General features: G+C 37.6%; 2 protein-coding genes across 2 annotated transcripts; both read right to left on the bottom strand.

Moving 5' to 3' along the window:
• On the bottom strand, positions 1,122-2,631 carry LOC110271511. The gene is made up of 5 exons (XM_021122460.1): positions 2,283-2,631; positions 1,930-2,103; positions 1,639-1,831; positions 1,377-1,543; positions 1,122-1,267 (listed from the first exon to the last, which is right to left on the bottom strand). Exons 1-5 carry the CDS (start codon positions 2,629-2,631, stop codon positions 1,122-1,124), a joined length of 1,029 nt encoding a protein of 342 aa, XP_020978119.1.
• Positions 2,650-4,971, bottom strand: LOC107636550. Its single transcript, XM_016340049.1, has 4 exons — positions 4,946-4,971; positions 4,700-4,786; positions 4,314-4,412; positions 2,650-3,742 (listed from the first exon to the last, which is right to left on the bottom strand). The coding sequence occupies exons 1-4, from the start codon at positions 4,969-4,971 to the stop codon at positions 2,650-2,652; spliced, it is 1,305 nt and encodes a 434-aa protein (XP_016195535.1).

Genomic DNA, 19,127 nt, shown 5'->3' with positions numbered 1-19,127 from the left:
TCTTATTACTTAATTAAGTTAACTAAAAAATATTTAGTTAAATAATTAACGACTAAGTTAATAAACATATCCTTAATAATTTAGTTGAAAGAAAAATAAACCTAAATAAACATTTAACTAACAAATCCATTTCAAAGTATGCCTAAAATTATATGCTATCATTTAAACTATTATTAATAATATATTCATTCGCCTAATATATAATGCATACTACTTCTATAAAAGTATACTAAGTATGGCTATACATGTATGTATTTTAACATAAACATTAAAACAAAAAACAACACCAACCTCAAAGTCGACTGCCCCAGCAATGTGCCATGTCACGTTCAGTTGTCCACATTGTGTTCATCAACGCGCGCCATAATCTCGTAGTAACTCGAAAATTTGATTAGAAAAGGATAAAGTGGGAAAAAGTTGAAGAAATGAATGTGATAAGGAAAAAGAGGCGTTATGGATGAAATACATATATATAGGTCTCGCCCACTGTTATCTCGTTTACAGTGTAAATGAAATAAGAGTATATGTATCTCGTTTGCATTGTAAATGAGATAAGGCTGTTACACACCACGTGTACAAATGTGATACGGCCACATTGTTTCGTGTCTTATTAGTACGTGTACTCTTATTAGAGTTATTTTCTAATACACACTAAATCCTAGAATGAAGAATGAAACCAACTCTTAAACATAAATAATGCATCAATCAAGAGTAGAGGAACAAATAATTATTAATCCATCAAAGTAAACAGAGCTCCTAACCTTAATAATGGAGGTTTAGTTGCCCATAGTGCAGAAAATTAAAATCCTCATAGTCATAGTTGTAAGAACCGAACCGGTGATCGAACCCGTCAGGTTACTGGTTCACTGGTTTATTGGTTCAACCGATAAACTGCTGGTTGAACCGGTAAAACCGATTTCACGTAAATAAAAAATATAAAATACTAAAAATAGTCATAAACTTAATAAATTCAAAATACATATCTTTAGTTCTTCACCAACATTTTAAAAACAACCAAGTTTCAAAGTCTAAATATAACCAATACAAAGATAAACATGAAATTAGTTAGTACTAGTACATTAGTATCTTAATTAAACACAATAAGGATAACAATTCATAAACTAAATCCAAGGAGTGATTTCGAAGTCGGCAAGTTGCTCTTCATCTGACAAATGTGGGGCTACATCCTGATTAGTTTCATTTTGATTTGCATTTTCCATAGAATTATTAGCTCCATCATCCTGATCATCTTCCAAATCCAATTGATCTAGCATTATAGATAATGTTTCACAAATCAAGATAAAAATAATATAAAACATGTTATAAGGCATACGAAAATCATAGTTGATCATAATTCATAATAAATAAAAGCATACCTAAATCATCTAAAGGTGATTGAAGAGACATATTTGCAAGATCATTTCGTAAAGCATCAACTTCTTCAGGAGTTAAAAATGGTGGTGAATCTTTCAGTATCCATTCCGAATGATCCTCAAATGCATCAAGACAAATTGGATCATAAACTTGGTTTCTCATTTGGTTCCTATGTTATCAATATATTTCGTTACTCATGTGATGATTAAGATTTTAAAATAATTCTTTCAACTTAAAACAATCGAGAAAGTACCTTGTTGTAACCTTAAGTTGTAATGAACATAAACAAGATCATTAAGTTTTTGATGCTCTAACCGATTCCTCTTCTTTGAGTGAATATGTTCAAAAATACTCCAGTTACGCTCACAACCTGAAAAGCTACAAGTTTGGCTTAAAACACGAATAGCCAACTTTTGCAAATTTGGTGCTCCACTACCATAAGATTCCCACCATTGATCTTAACATAAAAAATAGATAAATAATTTATCACAATCATAAATATCACATAATAAATACATCACAATCGTGAAAGACCAAATTTATGAAGAAATTCACCTGGCATAACAGTGGTTCGTTCACGTATTGCAGAGGGTCTTCTAAAATCTTGCTCAGCATTCTTAAAGATCCTCTTCTCACTTGTCAGCTTAGAATTCAGTACAGGATCATCATAAGCATATTTCTCAATGACATCCAACAAGCCAGAAATTGTTTGTTTGTGCTTTTCAAATTCTTCAGCATTAAATCAAAAAGCTGGATTTAACCAATAACCAGTGGCATGAAGATTTTTCTTAAGCTGTGTATCCCAACGGGTATCTAAAATCTTCAAATAAGGATCAACAACCCTCTTTCTTTCTGAAACCTCTTCACTATTTCTTCTCTAGCCTTATGATAAGCTGAATAAAGAAAACCCATGGCAACTCTGTCTTCACTATCCACAATACGTAAAACACGAACAAGTGGCTCAGTAAGCTTAACAATATCAGTGCATTGACTCCAAAATTTAGAATCCAAGACTTGATCCACAAATTTCTTAGCTTTGGCTTCTTTGGAGTAAGCTGAGCTTGTCCATTCTTTAGAGGTCACCATAGCTCTCAAAGGATCCTTTTGAGCTAAAATACTTTGCAAAGCAATGAAATTAGTAGCAAACCGAGTTGGAGCTGGACGAAGTATTTCCTGCCCACCTGTAAACTTTCTCATCAAGAACAGTGGATAGCAATGATTATAGATATACTTAGTGATCATTGAAGCTTGTGACATAGTTTGACTCACTTCTTGCTACTTCCCAATATCTTGAAACATCAGATTAACACAACGAGCTACACAAGGGGACCAATACAATTTAGGAAACTCAGCCTCCAACAACCTTTCCGCAGCAACATAGTTTGCAGCATTGTCCGTTACAATATGCACAACATTCTTAGGACCAACAAACAATACAACATCCCTAAACAACTTAAACAAAGTTTCAGCAGTTTTTGAGACATTAGAAGCATCAACTGACTTTAGAAAAACAGTTCCTTTAGGACAATAAACTAAAAAATTAATCAAAGTACGCCTACAACGATCAGTCCATCCATCGGCCATAATAGTGCATCCAGTTTGCTTCCAAATCTCACGATAACCATCAATCATTTTCCTCACATCCTCAACTAATTTACTCAACAAATACCCACGGACTCTTGGATAATTTGGCCCTTTATACCCTGCACCCATGCTTGCAATAGCATCAATCATTGGTTGATAATAAGCTGAATTAACCGCATTAAATGGAACAGAGGCATCCATCATCCATTTTGCAATAGCAATATCACACTTCTCCACTATTTCTTTGCTTTGAAGAACGCTTTTGATAGTTGGTTGAGCTCCGGGTGTTGTTGCCGATGGAAAATAGGATTGTAAACCTTTGACTTGTTTTCCTTTTCTAAAGATTGGTGCTAGAACCCTGGATTTTTGTTGTTGTTGCATCTCATTACGTTCGATCTCGTCAAATTCTCTTTCAACATCATCACAAGCATTATAACTTTCTGCATATTGTTCTTGAGTTTTTCTTTTCTTGCTTCGAAGCTCTTCAATGCTTTGATGGAATTGGTGTCTCACTGCAGCTGGCACCTTTCGACAAGACTCAATATCTCCTCCTTTTCCAGCCAAATGAAGCTTAAACCGATGAATTCCTCCACCCCTAATAAGCTTCTCACAATATATGCATAGCAGAATTGTTTTTCCAGACTCCACAACTTGTTTACAATGACCCCATGCAGGATCGGTTTTTGCTCTATTATTGTTTTTTTGGGTTCCGATTGATGCATCAGGAGTTGATCCTTGTTCTTGCGAAGATGGTGTTTCTGATGGTATATTCGCAGAAGCCATTCTAAAAGAATATGGATTATGGAGTAGCAAAACAACAAAAGTATAAAACAATAGCAATCCTAAATTCCTTAATTCCTATTCCCTATTCAACAAGACAGCAACCTTAAGGGCTTAAATAGTTAAATTCACAGCAATCTTAAATAGTTACATTATTCACAGCAATCTTAAATATTCACAGCACAAGCATATTCATAACAGAACAACATTAGATTAACATTATTCATATTCAACAAGCATATTCAACACCTCGGTTTCAAGCATTAGTCACAAGCATATCCATCCCAGAACAAATCAACAAAACAAGTTTTCACGTTTTCAACAAGCATATTCAACACAAAACAAATCAACAAAACAACATAATTCATATTTCATAGATTCAAGCTTTCAACAAGCATATTCATCCCAAAAATTTTAAGTTTTTAACACAGAATAGAATAACATAGGAGAAGTACAGTTTAAGGTTGCTGGAGAACAGAGGAGAAGTGCAGAACAAGTGAACAACATTATTCATAAGTCATAACACTGTAACAGCAAGAAGTGCAGAACAGACTAAGAGGAGAACTGGAGCTAACCTGTTTGACAGAGCAGAAGAGCGCGGCAACGGCGAGGCCGACGGCGCGGCAACAGCAAGGGCGACGGAGCCGGCGATGAGAGATAGCCGCAGGTCTATCCTGTTCGGCTGTTCCTACTTCCTTAGTTCCTTCACCTTCAGACTTCGGAGTTCAGACCGGCGGTGAGACGAAGAAGACGACGGCGGGCAGCTGGCGGCGATGGCTGGGTGAGTGACACTGTGACAGAGTGAGGTGAGGTGGTGGCGGAGAGGGTTAGCCGTTAGGGGATTAGGGTTGGGGGAAAAGTGGAAAGTGAGCTACACGCCAATGTCATAGCGTTTAGCACCGTGATGCCAGAAAAAAGTATGAACTATTATATATCGTTCTGGAAGTTGGCTTTCTATTGCCGCTGGAACTGCATGAAATTCTCTTTCCACTTGTCTTTAGTTCTTGGTTCCTCCTTGTTGTTTTGCTTCTCTTTTCCTAACATTTCTCTACAAGAATTATGAAACCAAAAAAATCAAAGTACTAATAGAATAGCATTAAAATCAGATAATTATCAAGCAGAAGTCATAACTTTTCTATAATAAAATCCAATGAAAAGTGCTTAAGATGCTCATGCATCAGAACACCATCGAAGGGAGCCACTGAACCTTCCATCACTGCAGTGAGGAGCCATTGTCGTTGTGCTCTATCCTTGTCGCATCCAAGTTGTCCCTGCCATGCACGTCATCGAGAACGTCGCTGCCATCGCCGGAAATGCCACCCAAAGCCGTTGTTACAACCGTCACAACCAGGGAAGCTGCGTGAAGCCACCGTTGCCGATGATGGAGGGCCGTCGCCGAGTTGCATGTGGCTGTTGGAGCCAGTCCTTATTGACACCACTGTTGCTGGACTGCCAGAAATATGTTGCCGTTCTTCTTTCCAAAAAAAGTCGGCGGCACCACTGCCTTGTTTCCCCTGCTTAGAGTAAGTTTTGTTTAGTTCTGCTGTGGCTGTTGCTGTTGTAGATCATATAGTTTTTATGGTTGTTGATGTTGTCACCGTTATCCTAATTACTAGAGTTGTTGCTACAGTTGCCGTTGGAGTTTCTAATCGCCATTGGAGCTACTGTTATATCTTTTGGTATGTTCTTGTGGTGAGAATGAACTTATTTTGCCTTGTTTTGCCACGATTATCTGCTCTAGTTATATCTAATATTCGTTTTCACTTTCATTATAATCCACATCAATTTAGTTACCGTTGTGGCCATCAACACTGTTGATATTATCAGGAATCTATCAAAGTTACTGTTGGTGATGCGAATTATAAAATAAAAAGGGTTTGTCGCATTTAATTCTGGGTTTCAACTAATGAGGTAGGAGCGCTTTTCTTAAACTCATTTTATTATCAAGAATTTTTATAAGTCGATATTAATGCAAAAATATATTTTTTGTGATTATGTGAGTCTTATAGATTGACTGAGTAATTTTGAAAGAATGTGATTGGTTTACCTGATTGAATTCCTGACTGATTGAGTTGTCGTTGTGATAATTAATGAAAGCTTGATTTGGAAACTCGATTGGCATATTTATATTGAGAAATAGTTTGGTTTTGAAATGGTTTGAGAATGCTGAGAATTCTGGTTTACTGATTGATTTTGTTGAAGTTGGTTTGAATTGTGATTGATGAGATTGGTTGCTTGAATTCTAGACTTTGTTGATTCCTTGAGTTGAGTTGGTATTGTTGTGATAATGTTTTACTGGAAGTTATTTGAATGATTGAGAGATGTTTGGTGTGGTGGTTGGAACCCGTGAAGGGTAGTAAAGTCTGAATTTTAGAGGAGATGCTACTGAAATTTTTATAAAACTCTGAGACCTTGTTTGAAGCGTTATTTAGAAGAAAATTTGATTTAAGAATTATATTATTTGATTTCGATTTATTACGAAAGGAGTCATGTTTTTAGTTCGATTTATCGAAAAAAGAATTATGTTTTCAGTTTTATTTACAAAGAAAGGAATTTTGTTTTGAGTTTAATTTATTAAGAAAAGTATTATGTTTTGATTTTAACTTATTGAGATAAGGATTTTGTTTTGAGTTTGATTCATTAAGAAAATGATTATGTTCTGAGCTCAATTTCATATGAAAAGAACTATGTTTTGAGTTTGATTAAAGAATCTCATTTTTAGAGTTTTTGGTGAACTTATGGTATTTGAATTTGATTGGTGAAGAAAGATGATTTTGAGTCTTTGGAAAATTATTGAACTTGAGAATGAAGTTGAAAGTCAGCTTTATGCAATTATTTCAAATTTGAAAGTGATGCGTGAGTATCTTATACCCTTTTTCTAGTTATTTTTATATTATTTTAAGTTAGATTTTATTTACTTTTACTTGATTTTAGTGCAAAAATCACATTTGGATGCTACTTTGAGTTTTTCTTGTATTTTTATGGTTTTAGGTGAAATTTGGAGTAGTTTGGAGAAGCCTGGAGCAAAGGAAAGGAAAATGTTGGCAACACCCTCCTTCGGCACTTAACGCCCGCCTGGCATTTAGCGCCAGCAGGGGGCACAAGCTAGAGATGCACGCTTCCCCCCTTGGTGTTCAACGCCCATTCTTGAAGTTGAACGCCAGTAAGCAGCCCATTTCACACCTCTTTGGGCCTCCAAATGGATTTAGCACTTATTATTTTTATTTTATTTTCTTTTTGTAATTTTTATTCACAAATAATATCTTTTAGGTTTAGCATTTATTATTAGGTTAGTATTTAAAGGAAAAGATCACTTAGGTTTTGGATCTTCTTACTCCTACACTTTTCAGAACCCTGTTTTCTCTGTAAGTTATGAGCAACTAAACCTCTTGGTTAAGGTTAGGAGCTCTATTTATTTCTATGGATTAAGATTATTATTCTTCTATTTTAATATATGTTTGATTCAATTCTAAGGTGTTGTTTTCGTTCTTAATCTTATGAGACTAGGTGGAACGGGAGTATGACCCTTTCTCTACATGAGTTCTTGTGGTTCTCGGGAGAGTTATCTCGCTTGAACTACAGCTTGAGAACACGCATCCTAGACGGCTAATCACACAACCTGATGGGGATAAGCAACATCTATTCAGCCGGGATTGGGGTGATTAGGGCTTTTATGGTATAAACTAGTTTTCTGAACTTCATCTTCCGGTCTGAGTTGAATGACCACGGGAGTGGCATTTTATAAGGATTAGAGGAGATTAAATCACCAAGAGATTAGGGTTTAATCATTTACAGTTTTTCTTAGAATGAATCATTCATTATTAAAATAGTTAACAAGAAGTTTTAATCCGGAAAGATAAACATATCTCCGAGACCTTAACTATTGTCTTATATTGATTTTACACGAAACCCTTATCACTTTCTTTATTGCCTTGTTTTATGCATTTTCAACAACAACTCTCTTTTACTGTTTGCCTGACTAAGTCCAACAGGATAACCATTGCTTGACGGTCCGACAATTCTTGTGGGATCGACCCTCACTCACCCGAGGTATTACTTGGAGGACAGGTGCACTTGCCGGTTAAGTTGTGCGAGTTCTAATTTCACGCACCAGAGAGTTATGCTTTTGGGAATTCCAAACAGAATTGAAGAATGGATTATCGATGTTAATTTGAGACTTTTGATTTAGTGAAAACGAGTTTTATTGAATTGATCTGAATTATTGATGAGGGCTTATGAGTAGTAAATTGATTGAATATGAAATTGATTGAGAAAATGAATGAATATGCGAGTTGAGGTAGAGGATTCTGATGCGTTTGCATCTTTAGTTTTTTTTCTCTTAGAATTTCATTCGATAAACTAATTATTGCAAGTTAAACATTGATTTCTTGGTTAATTGAGCAATACTTTGAGTTAGTGTACATTTATTGATTTCAAGAATAACCATCAACAAAACCACTTCCAACCTCAACATCATTCCTTCAACCCCCATAAACACAATAGACACCATCTCAACCCTCAAAACCACTCTCACAAAAAACAACCACCCCTCACCCAACCATTTCAAGACTCTCAAGGGATCTCTAATCTTGGACTGGCCATGGAGAAACTCTCCCAAAATGCATTCACATTCATGCAAGAAACTAGAGGCTTCATTGAAGAAACAAAGTCTAACTTCCAGAATCTAGGTGCCTCAATTAGAAAGTTGGAAGAACAATAGGTCAAATTGCATAAAAATTGGTAAAACCCACAATGGCCTTCTAAGTGACACAATTCCAAACCCAAAGAAAGAATGCAAAGTTATTTATTTAAGAAGTGGAACGGTGGTGGAACAGGAGGACAAGGAGAAGACCAGTGACAAACAAGGGAAAGAAGTAAAAGGGGACACCAATAGTCAAGTGGAGCACGTGACCCCACCCTCTCAGGAACATATAATTCAAGCTTCAAAAGATGCATCAAGATAGAAGGTCTAAGTGTTAGAGTATAAGCCAAGAATTTCATATTATCAAAGGCTCCAAGGGAAAAATAAGGAGAAGTAATACTCCAAATTCTTGGAGATATTCAAGACACTGCACATCAACATTCCCTTCATAGAAGCACTTGAAAAAATGCCATTGAACGCTAAATTCATGAAGGACTTGTTGTCCAAGAAAAGATCTTTGAAGGGAGGCCAAACAGTGGTGATGACCAAAGAGTGTAGTGCAATTATTCAAAGGAACTTTTCAACAAAGAAAAAAAGATCCAGGGAGTTTTCAAATTCTCTGTACTATTGGCAATACCTGATGACAAAGCATCTTATACCCATTTTCATAGTATTTTCTTAGTGTTTTTGGTTATATTTTATTTATTTTTAGTATGTTTTAGTGCAAAATTTATCTTTTGGATCCTACTTTGAGTTTTTGTGTTATTTCTATGATTTTAGGTAATTTTTGGGTGAATTTGGCAGAATCTTGTTTAGATATGAAGGAAGGATAGCAGATGCCGTCAATCCTGACCTTTGTGCATTCCAACGAGCATATCTTGCGCTACAGAGGTCTAATTGACGTGGTCTCAACAGCTTTGAAAAGATAACTTCCAAAGAATTCCAGCAATATGTAATAGTCTATACTTCTTTTTTAGAACAATTGCCAAAACTGGTGTTGAACGTCCGTATTGGGAGTTCAACACCCAAGAAGGACCAACCTAGCCAGGGAGCAGAAGACAACGAGATCACCCATGTCATGGGCGTTCATCCCTCCTACATCGCAATCTATCTGGGCTAATTAGATACGTGACATATAATCTAGTTAGCTTTGGGGTAATTGAGGTTTCTGTGGTGCTAAACTAGTTTTCTGAACTTCACCCTTTGATTCGAAAGATCTGACCTTTTCTGTGGCGTTTTGAGTAGGATTGGAGGAGATTAATTCGCTAGGGAAATAGGTTTTAATCACTTATGGTTTGCCATAGAATGAATCATTCATTGTTAAAATAGTTGGCAAGAAATATTAATTCGGAAAGGTAATTATCTCTGAGACCTTAGCTGTTCGTTCATTATTGTTTCTACACCAATTCTTTACTGCTTTCTTTATTATTGTTTTATGCAAATTCAACAATCAACAACCCTTTCTCTGATTACCTAACTAAGACCTACAGGATAACTATTGCTTGTTCAGTCCAACAATCCTTGTGGGATCGACCCTCACTCACCTGAGGTACTACTTGGACGATCCGGTGCACTTGCCGATGAAGTTGTGTGAGTTCTAATTTTACGCACCAATACCACCTTTGAGAGAGTATCATGTGATTTGGAGGCAAGTATTAATTTGATGCCCTAATCTGTGATGAAGAGGCTATAAATTCAAGAATTGAATCCCACAAAATTAGCTCTACAACTGGCAGACAAATCAATGAAGCTTGCATATAAGATAGTTGAAAATGTCTTAATTAAAGTGGGAAAATTCTTCTTTCCAGTGAAGTTTGTTATTCTTGACATGGTGGAAGATGAGAATTTCCATTATTTTAGGAAGACCTTTCCTAGTCAGTAGGAGAGCCCTCATTGATGTTAAAAAAGGTGAATTAATATTAAGGGTGCATGAGGAACATTTAGTTTTTCATGTTTTAAAGAGCATGCATCACTTAAGTGATCAAGAGGACTGTAAGAAGGTTGAAGCCAAGGATCTAAACTTGAAGGAAACACCTAATAAATCACTTCCAGGAACTTCTTTTCCATGCTTGGGAAGAAAAGAAGAGAAAAAGAAGGTGCAGCAAGTTGAAAACTCAATTGAAACTAACAAGAGCTTGCAACCAAAGCCTCCCTTTGCAATCAACAAACCCCCTGGCATCAAACCTAAGTTTGATATTGAGTGTGCATCAAATAAGGAGGAAGCTCCCAAGAAGAAAATGTCTAGAGAGTGGAGGAACAAGAAAATTTCTACTGAAGACTTCTCACAAGGGGAGAAAGTGGTGCTATCTCACCATCCATTACTGCTATATACAATGAAAAACATCCTATCTCTTGAGCATATTGAGCTATTACATGAAAACATAGTGAGAAAATTCAAAGTGAGAGGGGAAGAGCTGAAGCATTATGATCACCTTCTACCTTAGCAAGGAACCACTGTCAAGCTAGTAATGTTAAAGAAGCGCTTGTTGGGAAGCGACACAACATTTGATATTTTCTTTTCATTTTTGTTTTGCCTTTTGTTTAAGGTTGTGTATGTGTTTCATGGATAAAGTTTGGTGTGTGATAAACCCCAATTTTGTGGTTTATCTTGTGCTTAATTTAGGGGATTTTATCACCTTTTTCTCACATTTATTCAATGAAATAGCATGATTTTGTAATTCTCTCTTAATTTGTGCTTAAGTGTAAAAACATGCTTTTTAGGCCCTTAAATTGGTGATTTTAATTCACTTTAATTCCATTCGATGCCTTGATGTGTTTGTTGAGTGATTTCAGGTTCATAAGGCAAGTATTGGATGGAAGAAGTGAAGAGAAAGGCATGCAAAGTGGAGAATTCATGAAGAAATGAGCTTTTGGAGAATTGAGGGCCACGCGCACACGTCATTCACCCGTACGCGTGAGTAGGAGTTTTGGCCAGCGACGCTGGTGTACGAAATTGTAATCCCTGGTAATGGCTCCAAAAACTTGGTGCTCTAATCTTAATTCATAATTTGTCACAACTTCGATACAACTAACCAGCAAGTGCACCGGGTCATCCAAGTAATAAACCTTACGTGAGTAAGGGTCGATTCCACGGAGATTGTCGGCTTGAAGCAAGCTATGGTCACCTTGTAAATCTCAGTCAGGCGGATATTATGGTTATGGAGTTTTCGAATAATAATAATAACTAAACAGAAAATAAAGATAGAGATACTTATGTAATTCATTGGTGAGAATTTCAGATAAGCGTATAAAGATGCTTTCGTTCCTCTGAACCTCTGCTTTCCTGCTGTCTTCATCCAATCAAGCCTACTCCTTTCCATGGCAAGCTGTATGTTAGGCATCACCATTGTCAATGGCTACATCCTGTCCTCTCAGTGAAAATGGTCCAATGCGCTGTCACTGCATGGTTAATCATCTGTCGATTCTCGATCATACTGGAATAGGATCCATTGATCCTTTTGCGTCTGTCACTACGCCCAGCACTCGCGAGTTTGAAGCTCGTCACAGCCATCCCTTCCAGATCCTACTCGGAATACCACAGACAAGGTTTAGACTTTCCGGATCTCAGGAATGGCCATCCATGGGTTCTAACTTATACCACGAAGATTCTGATTAAGGAATCCAAGAGATACTCATTCAATCTAAGGTAGAACGGAAGTGGTTGTCAGGCACGTGTTCATAGGGAATGATGATGACTGTCACGATCATCACGTTCATGTTGAAGTGTGAATGGATATCTTAGAAGCGGAATAAGTTGAATTGAATAGAAAAATAGTAGTACTTTGTATTAATTCATGAGGAACAGCAGAGCTCCACACCTTAATCTATGGTGTGTAGAAACTCTACCATTGAAAATACATAAGTGATGAAGGTTCAGGCATGGCCGAATGGCCAGCCCCCAAACGTGATCAATATGATCCAAAGTTGAACTAAAAATCATAAGATGTCCCTTACAATAGTAAAAAAAAAGTCCTATTTATACTAAACTAGCTACTAGGGTTTACAAAAGTAAGTAATTGATGCATAAATCCACTTCCGGGGCCCACATGGTGTGTGCTTGGGCTGAGCTTGAAGTTTACACGTGCAGAGGCTTCTTTTGGAGTTGAACGCCAAGTTGTAACGTGTTTTTGGTGTTCAACTCTGGTTTGTGACGTGTTTCTGGCGTTTAACTCCAGACTGCAGCATAGAACTGGCGTTCAATACCTTTTTGCGTCATCTAAACTCGGCCAAAGTATGGACTATTATATATTTCTGGAAAGCCCTGGATGTCTACTTTCCAACGCAATTGGAAGCGGGCCATTTTGAGTTCTGTAGCTCCAGAAAATCCACTTTGAGTGCAGGGAGGTCAGAATCCAACATCATCAGCAGTCCTTCTTCTACCTCTGAATCTGATTTTTGCTCAAGTCCCTCAATTTCAGCCAGAAAATACCTGAAATCACAGAAAAACACACAAACTCATAGTAAAGTCCAGAAATGTGAAGTTAACATAAAAACTAATAAAAAACATCCCTAAAAGTAACTAGATCCTACTAAAAACATACTAAAAACAATGCCAAAAAGCGTATAAATTATCTGCTCATCACAACACCAAACTTAAATTGTTGCTTGTCCCCAAGCAACTGAAAATCAAATTGGATAAAAAGAAGAGAATATACTATAAATTCCAAACTATCAATGAAACATAGCTCCAATCAGATGAGCGGGACTTGTAGCTTTTTGCCTCTTGAATAGTTTTGGCTCAGAATGATTGGCATCTATAAGAACTCAGAGATCAGATAGTGTTATTGATTCTCTTAGTTCAGTATGTTGATTCTTGAACACAGCTACTTTATGAGTCTTGGCCGTGGCCCTAAGCACTTTGTTTTCCAGTATTACCACCGGATACATAAATGCCACAGACTTATAACTGGGTGAACCTTTCCAGATTGTGACTCAGCTTTGCTAAAGTCCCTAATTAGAGGTGTCCAGGGATTCTTAAGCACACTCTTCTTTTGCTTTGGACCTTGACTTTAACCGCTCAGTCTCAAGTTTTCACTTGACACCTTCACGCGACAAGCACATGGTTAGGGACAGCTTGGTTTAGCCGCTTAGGCCGGGATTTTATTCCTTTAGGCCCTCCTATCCACTGATGCTCAAAGCCTTGGGATCTTTTTTATTTACCCTTGCCTTTTGGTTTTAAGGGTTATTAGCTTTTTGCTCTTGCCTTTTGGTTTTAAGAGCTTTTGGCTTTTTCTGCTTGCTTTTTCTTTTTTTTTTTTCTTTTTCTCTTTTCGCCATTTTTTTTCTGCAAGCTTTGTATTCACTGCCTTTTCTTGCTTCAAGAATCATTTTTATGATTTTTCAGATTATCAGATAACATGTCTCCTTGTCATCATTCTTTCAAGAGCCAACATATTTAACATTCTAAAACACCAACTTCAAAAGACATATGCACTGTTCAAGCATTCATTCGGAAAACAAAAAGTATTGTCTCCACATCAATATAATTAAACTAAGTTCAAGGATAAATTCGAAACTCATGTACTTCTTGTTCTTTTGAATTAAAAACATTTTTCATTTAAGAGGGGTGATGGATTCATAGGACATTCATAACTTTAAGACAAGGTTACTAAAGACTAATGATCATGTAATAAGACACTAACATAGATAAGCACTTAACATTAAGAAAACGAAAAACAGAAAATTTGAGAATAAGGAATGAGTCCACCTTAGTGATGGTGGCATTTTCTTCTTGAGGAACAAATGATGTCCTTGAGCTCTTCTATGTCTCTTCCTTGTCTTTGTTGCTCCTCCCTCATAGCTCTTTGATCTTCTCTAATTTCATGGAGGATGATTGAGTGCTCTTGATGTTCCACCCTTAGTTGTCCCATGTTGGAACTCAGTTCTCCTAGGAAGGTGTTGATTTACTCCCAAAAGTTCTATGGAGGAAAGTGCATCCCTTGAGGCATCTCAGGGATTTCTTGGTGATGAGCTTGTTCATGCGTCTCTTGAGATCCATGAATAGGCTCTCTTGTTTGCTCCATCCTTTTCTTAGTGATGGGCTTGTCCTCATCAATGAGGATATCTCCTTCTATGTCAATCCCAGCCGAATTGCATAGATGGCAAATGAGGTGAGGAAAGGCTAACCTTGCCACTGTGGAGGTCTTGTTAGCCACCTTTTAGAGTTCTTGAGGTATAATCTCATGAACCTCCACCTCTTCTCCAATCATGATGCTATGGATCATGATGGCCCGGTCTATAGTAACTTCAAACCGGTTGCTAGTGGGAATGATTGAGTGTTGAATAAACTCCAACCATCCTCTAGCTACAGGCTTAAGGTCCAGTCTTCTCAGTTGAACCAGTTTGCCTTTTGAGTCAATCTTCCATTGAGCTCCTTCCACACATATGTCCATGAGGACTAGGTCCAACCTTTGATCAAAGTTGACTCTCCTTGTGTAGGGGCGTGCGTTCTCTTCCATTATTGGCAAGTTGAACGCCAACCTCACATTTTCCGGACTAAAATCTAATTAATTTCCCCGAACCATGGTGAGATAATTCTTTGGGTTCGGGTTCTTACTTTAATCATGGTTCCTAGTGATCCATGCATTAGCATAGAACTCTTGAACCATTAGAATTCCGACTTGTTGGATGGGGTTTGTTAGAACTTCCCAACCTCTTCTTTGGATCTCATGTCGGATCTCCGAATACTCATTTTTCTTGAGTTTGAAAGGGACCTCGGGGATCACCTTCTTCTTGGCCATAACATCATAGAAGTGGTCTTGATGGACTTTGGAGATGAATCTTTCCATCTCCCATGACTCGGAGGTGGAAGCTTTTGTCTTCCCTTTCCCTTTTCTAGAGGATTCTCCGGTCTTAGGTGCCATCAATGGTAATGGAAAAACAAAAAGCTTTATGCTTTTACCACACCAAACTTAGAATATTGCTCGCCCTCGAGCAAGAGAAGAAAGAAAAGAAGAAGAAGAAGAATAAGAAGAAGAAATGGAAGAGAGGGAGAGAGGGGTTGTGTTTCGGCCAAGAAGGGGATGAGAGGGTTTTGTTGTGTGAAAATGAAGAAGAATGGAGGGGTTTATATAGTAGAGGGAGAGGAGTTAGGTTCGGCCATATGGGGTGGGTTTGGGTGGGAAAGTGATTTTGAATTTTGAAGGTAGGTGGGGTTTATGAGGTAGGTTTATAGGGAAGGGTGGATGGTTGTGAGTGGTGAATGGGTAATAGGGAAGAGAGCTTGAGGTGATTGGTGAAGGGTTTTGGGGAAGGGTGTTTATTGTGAAGAGAGGATGAACATTGAGAAGAGGGAAGAATATGAGTGGAGGTAGGTGGGGATTCTGTGGGGTCCACAGATGCTGAGATGATCCTGTGGGGTCCACAGATCCTGAGGTGTCAAGGATTTACATCCCTGCACCATTGAGGCATGTAAAATGCCTTTGCATGCAATTCTGGCGTTCAGCGCCAGCTTTCCTCAGTGTGCATTCCTGGCGTCTGAACGCCAGGATGCTGCTTGTTTTGGGCGTTCAACGCCAGATCCATGCTCTTTTCTGGCGTTGAACGCCAGCCAGATGCTCCTTACTGGCGTTTAAACGCCAGTAAGCCCTTCCTCCAGGGTGTGATTTTTCTTCTGCTATTTTTGATTCTGTTTTTGATTTTTCTATTTATTTTGTGACTCCACATGATCATGAACCTAATAAAATATGAAAGAACAACAAAAATAAAAATAAAATTAGATAAATAAAGATTGGGTTGCCTCCCAACAAGCGCTTCTTTAATGTCAATAGCTTGACAGTGGGCTCTCATGGAGCCACACAGGTGATCAGGTCAATTTTATAGACTCCCAACACCAAACTTAGAGTTTGGATATGGGAGTTCAACACCAAACTTAGAGTTTGGCTGAGGCCTCTCAACACCAAACTTAAAGTTTGATTGTGGGGGCTTTATTTGACACTGTACTGAGAGAAGCTTATCGTGCCTCTTTTCCATGTTTACAGGATGATAACCTTGTGCTTTAAACACAAGGGAGTCCCCATTCAATTGAAGGACTAATTTACCTCTGTCTACATCAATCACAGCTCTTGCTGTGGCTAGGAAGGGTCTTCCAAGGATGATGGATTCATCCTCATCCTTCCCAGTGTCTAAGATTATGAAATCAGCAGGGATGTAAAAGCCTTCAACATTTACCATCACGTCCTCTACTTGTCCATAAGCTTGTTTTCTGGAGTTGTCTGCCATTTCTAATGAGATTCTGGCAGCTTGCACCTCAAAGATTCCAGTTTCTCCATTACAGAGAGTGGCATGAGGTTTATCCCTGACCCAAGGTCACATAGAGCCTTCTCAAAGGTCATGGAACCTATGGTACAAGGTATTAAGAACTTTCCAGGATCCTGTTTCTTTTGAGGCAATCTCAGTTGATCCAGATCACTTAGTTCACTGGTGAGCAAGGGAGGTTCTTCTTCCCAAGTCTCATTACCAAATAATTTAGCATTTAGCTTCATGATTGCACCAAGGTACTTGGCAACTTGCTCTTCAGTAACATCCTCATTCTCTTCAGAAGAGGAGTACTCATCAGAGCTCATGAAGGGCATAAGGAGGTTCAATGGAATCCCTATGGTCTCTAGATGAGCCTCAGATTCCTTTGGTTCCTCAAAGGGAAACTCCTTGTTGATCACTGGACGTCCCAGGAGGTCTTCCTTCTTGGGATTCACGTCTTCCCCTTCCTCCTTGGATTCGGCCATGATTGTTATATCAATGGCCTTGCACTCTCTCTTTGGATTCTCTTCTGTATTGCTTGGGAGAGTACTAGGAGGAGTTTCACTGATCTTCTTACTCACCTGGCCCACTTGTGCTTCCAAATTTCTAATGGAAGACCTTGTTTCATTCATGAAACTCACAGTGGCCTTAGATAGATCAGAGACTAAATTTTTCTAAGCTAGATGAATTCTGCTCATAATTCTCCGTCTGTTGCTGAGTGGATGATGGAAAAGGTTTACTATTGTTAAACCTGTTTCTTCCACCATTGTTAAAGCCTTGTTGAGGCTTTTGTTGATCCTTCCATGAGAAATTTGGATGATTTCTCCATGAGGGATTATAGGTGTTTCCATATTAGCAACCATGTCAATGAGTTCTTGCGCTTCTGCAGGCGTTTTCATCATAAGCTTCTTCTTCAGAAGATGCCTCTTGAGTATTGTTGGATGCAGCTTGCATTCCATTCAGACTCTGAGAAATCATATTGACTTGCTGAGTTAATATTTTATTCTGAGCCAATATGGCATTCAGAGTATCAATTTCAAGAACTCCCTTCTTCTGAGGCGTCCCATTACTCATAGGATTCCTCTCAGAAGTGTACATGAACTGGTTATTAGCAACCATGTCAATGAGTTCTTGAGCTTCTGCAGGCGTTTTCTTTAGGTGAATGGATCCACCTACAGAAGTATCCAATGACATCTTAGCTAATTCAGACAGACCATCATCGAATATCTCCAGAATGGTCCATTCTGAAAGCATGTCAGAAGGACACTTTTTGGTCAGTTGCTTGTATCTCTCCCAAGCTTCATAGAGGGATTCACCTTCCTTCTGTCTGAAGGTTTGAACATCCACTTTAAGCTTACTGAGCTTTTGAGGAGGAAAGAACTTGGCTAAGAAAGCCGTGACCAGCTTATCCCAAGAGTTCAGGCTATCTTTAGGTTGAGAATCCAACCATATTCTAGCTCTGTCTCTTACAGCAAATGGGAAAAGCATGAGCCTGTAGACTTCAGGATCTACTCCATTAGTCTTAACAGTATCACATATCTGCAAGAATTCAGTTAAGAACTAAAAAGGATCTTCAGATGGAAGTCCATGAAACTTGCAGTTCTGCTGCATCAGAGAAACTAATTGAGGTTTCAGCTCAAAGTTGTTTGCTTCAATGGCAGGGATGGAGATGCTTCTTCCATGTAAATTGGAATTAGGTGCAGTAAAGTCACCAAGCATCCTTCTTGCATTATTATTATTTTCGGCTGCCATCTCCTCTTCTTGTTCGAAAATTCCTGTAAGGTTGTCTCTGGATTGTTGTATTTTAACTTCTCTTAGTTTCCTTTTCAGAGTCCTTTCAGGTTCAGTATCTGCTTCAACAAGAATGTTCTTGTCCTTGCTCCTACTCATATGACAAAGAAGGGAATAGCAAAGAAAATATGGAATCCTCTATGTCATAGTATAGAGATTCCTTTGTGTGAGTAGAAGAAGAAAAAAAATGTAATGTAAGGAAAGAGAAGGGAGGAGAATCCAAACACAAGGGTGAGGAGAGCAGAGATATGAGATGAAGAGAAGTGTTAGTAAGTAATTAAATAAATAGAAGAAGATGAGAGAGTGAAATTTTTCGAAAATAATTTTTTTGAAAAAGAGTTAATGATTTTCGAAAATTAAAGGAGAAATAAAATTAAAATTAAAATTTAAAACAATTAATTAATTAAAAAGAATTTTTGAAAAAGAGGGAGGTATTTTCGAAAATTAGAGAGTGATAGTTAGTTAGGTAGTTTTGAAAGAGATAAGAAACAAACAAAAAGTTAATTAGTTAGTTGAAATAAATTTTGAAAATCAATTTTTAAAATATAAGAAGATAAGAAGTTAGAAAAGATATTTGAAAAAGATATGATATGAAAAGGTATGATTAAAAAGATATGATTTTGAAAAAGATAAGATAAAAAGATATTTTTGAAAAGAGATGATTGAAATTAGTTTTGAAAAAGATTTGATTTTTAAAATCACAATTAATGACTTGATT

Source organism: Arachis ipaensis, chromosome B04, assembly GCF_000816755.2.
Source record: "Arachis ipaensis cultivar K30076 chromosome B04, Araip1.1, whole genome shotgun sequence".
In the NCBI taxonomy this organism is placed as follows: domain Eukaryota; kingdom Viridiplantae; phylum Streptophyta; class Magnoliopsida; order Fabales; family Fabaceae; genus Arachis; species Arachis ipaensis.
Note: the sequence above shows the minus strand (reverse complement) of the source record. Positions and strands in the feature narration are given on the sequence as shown.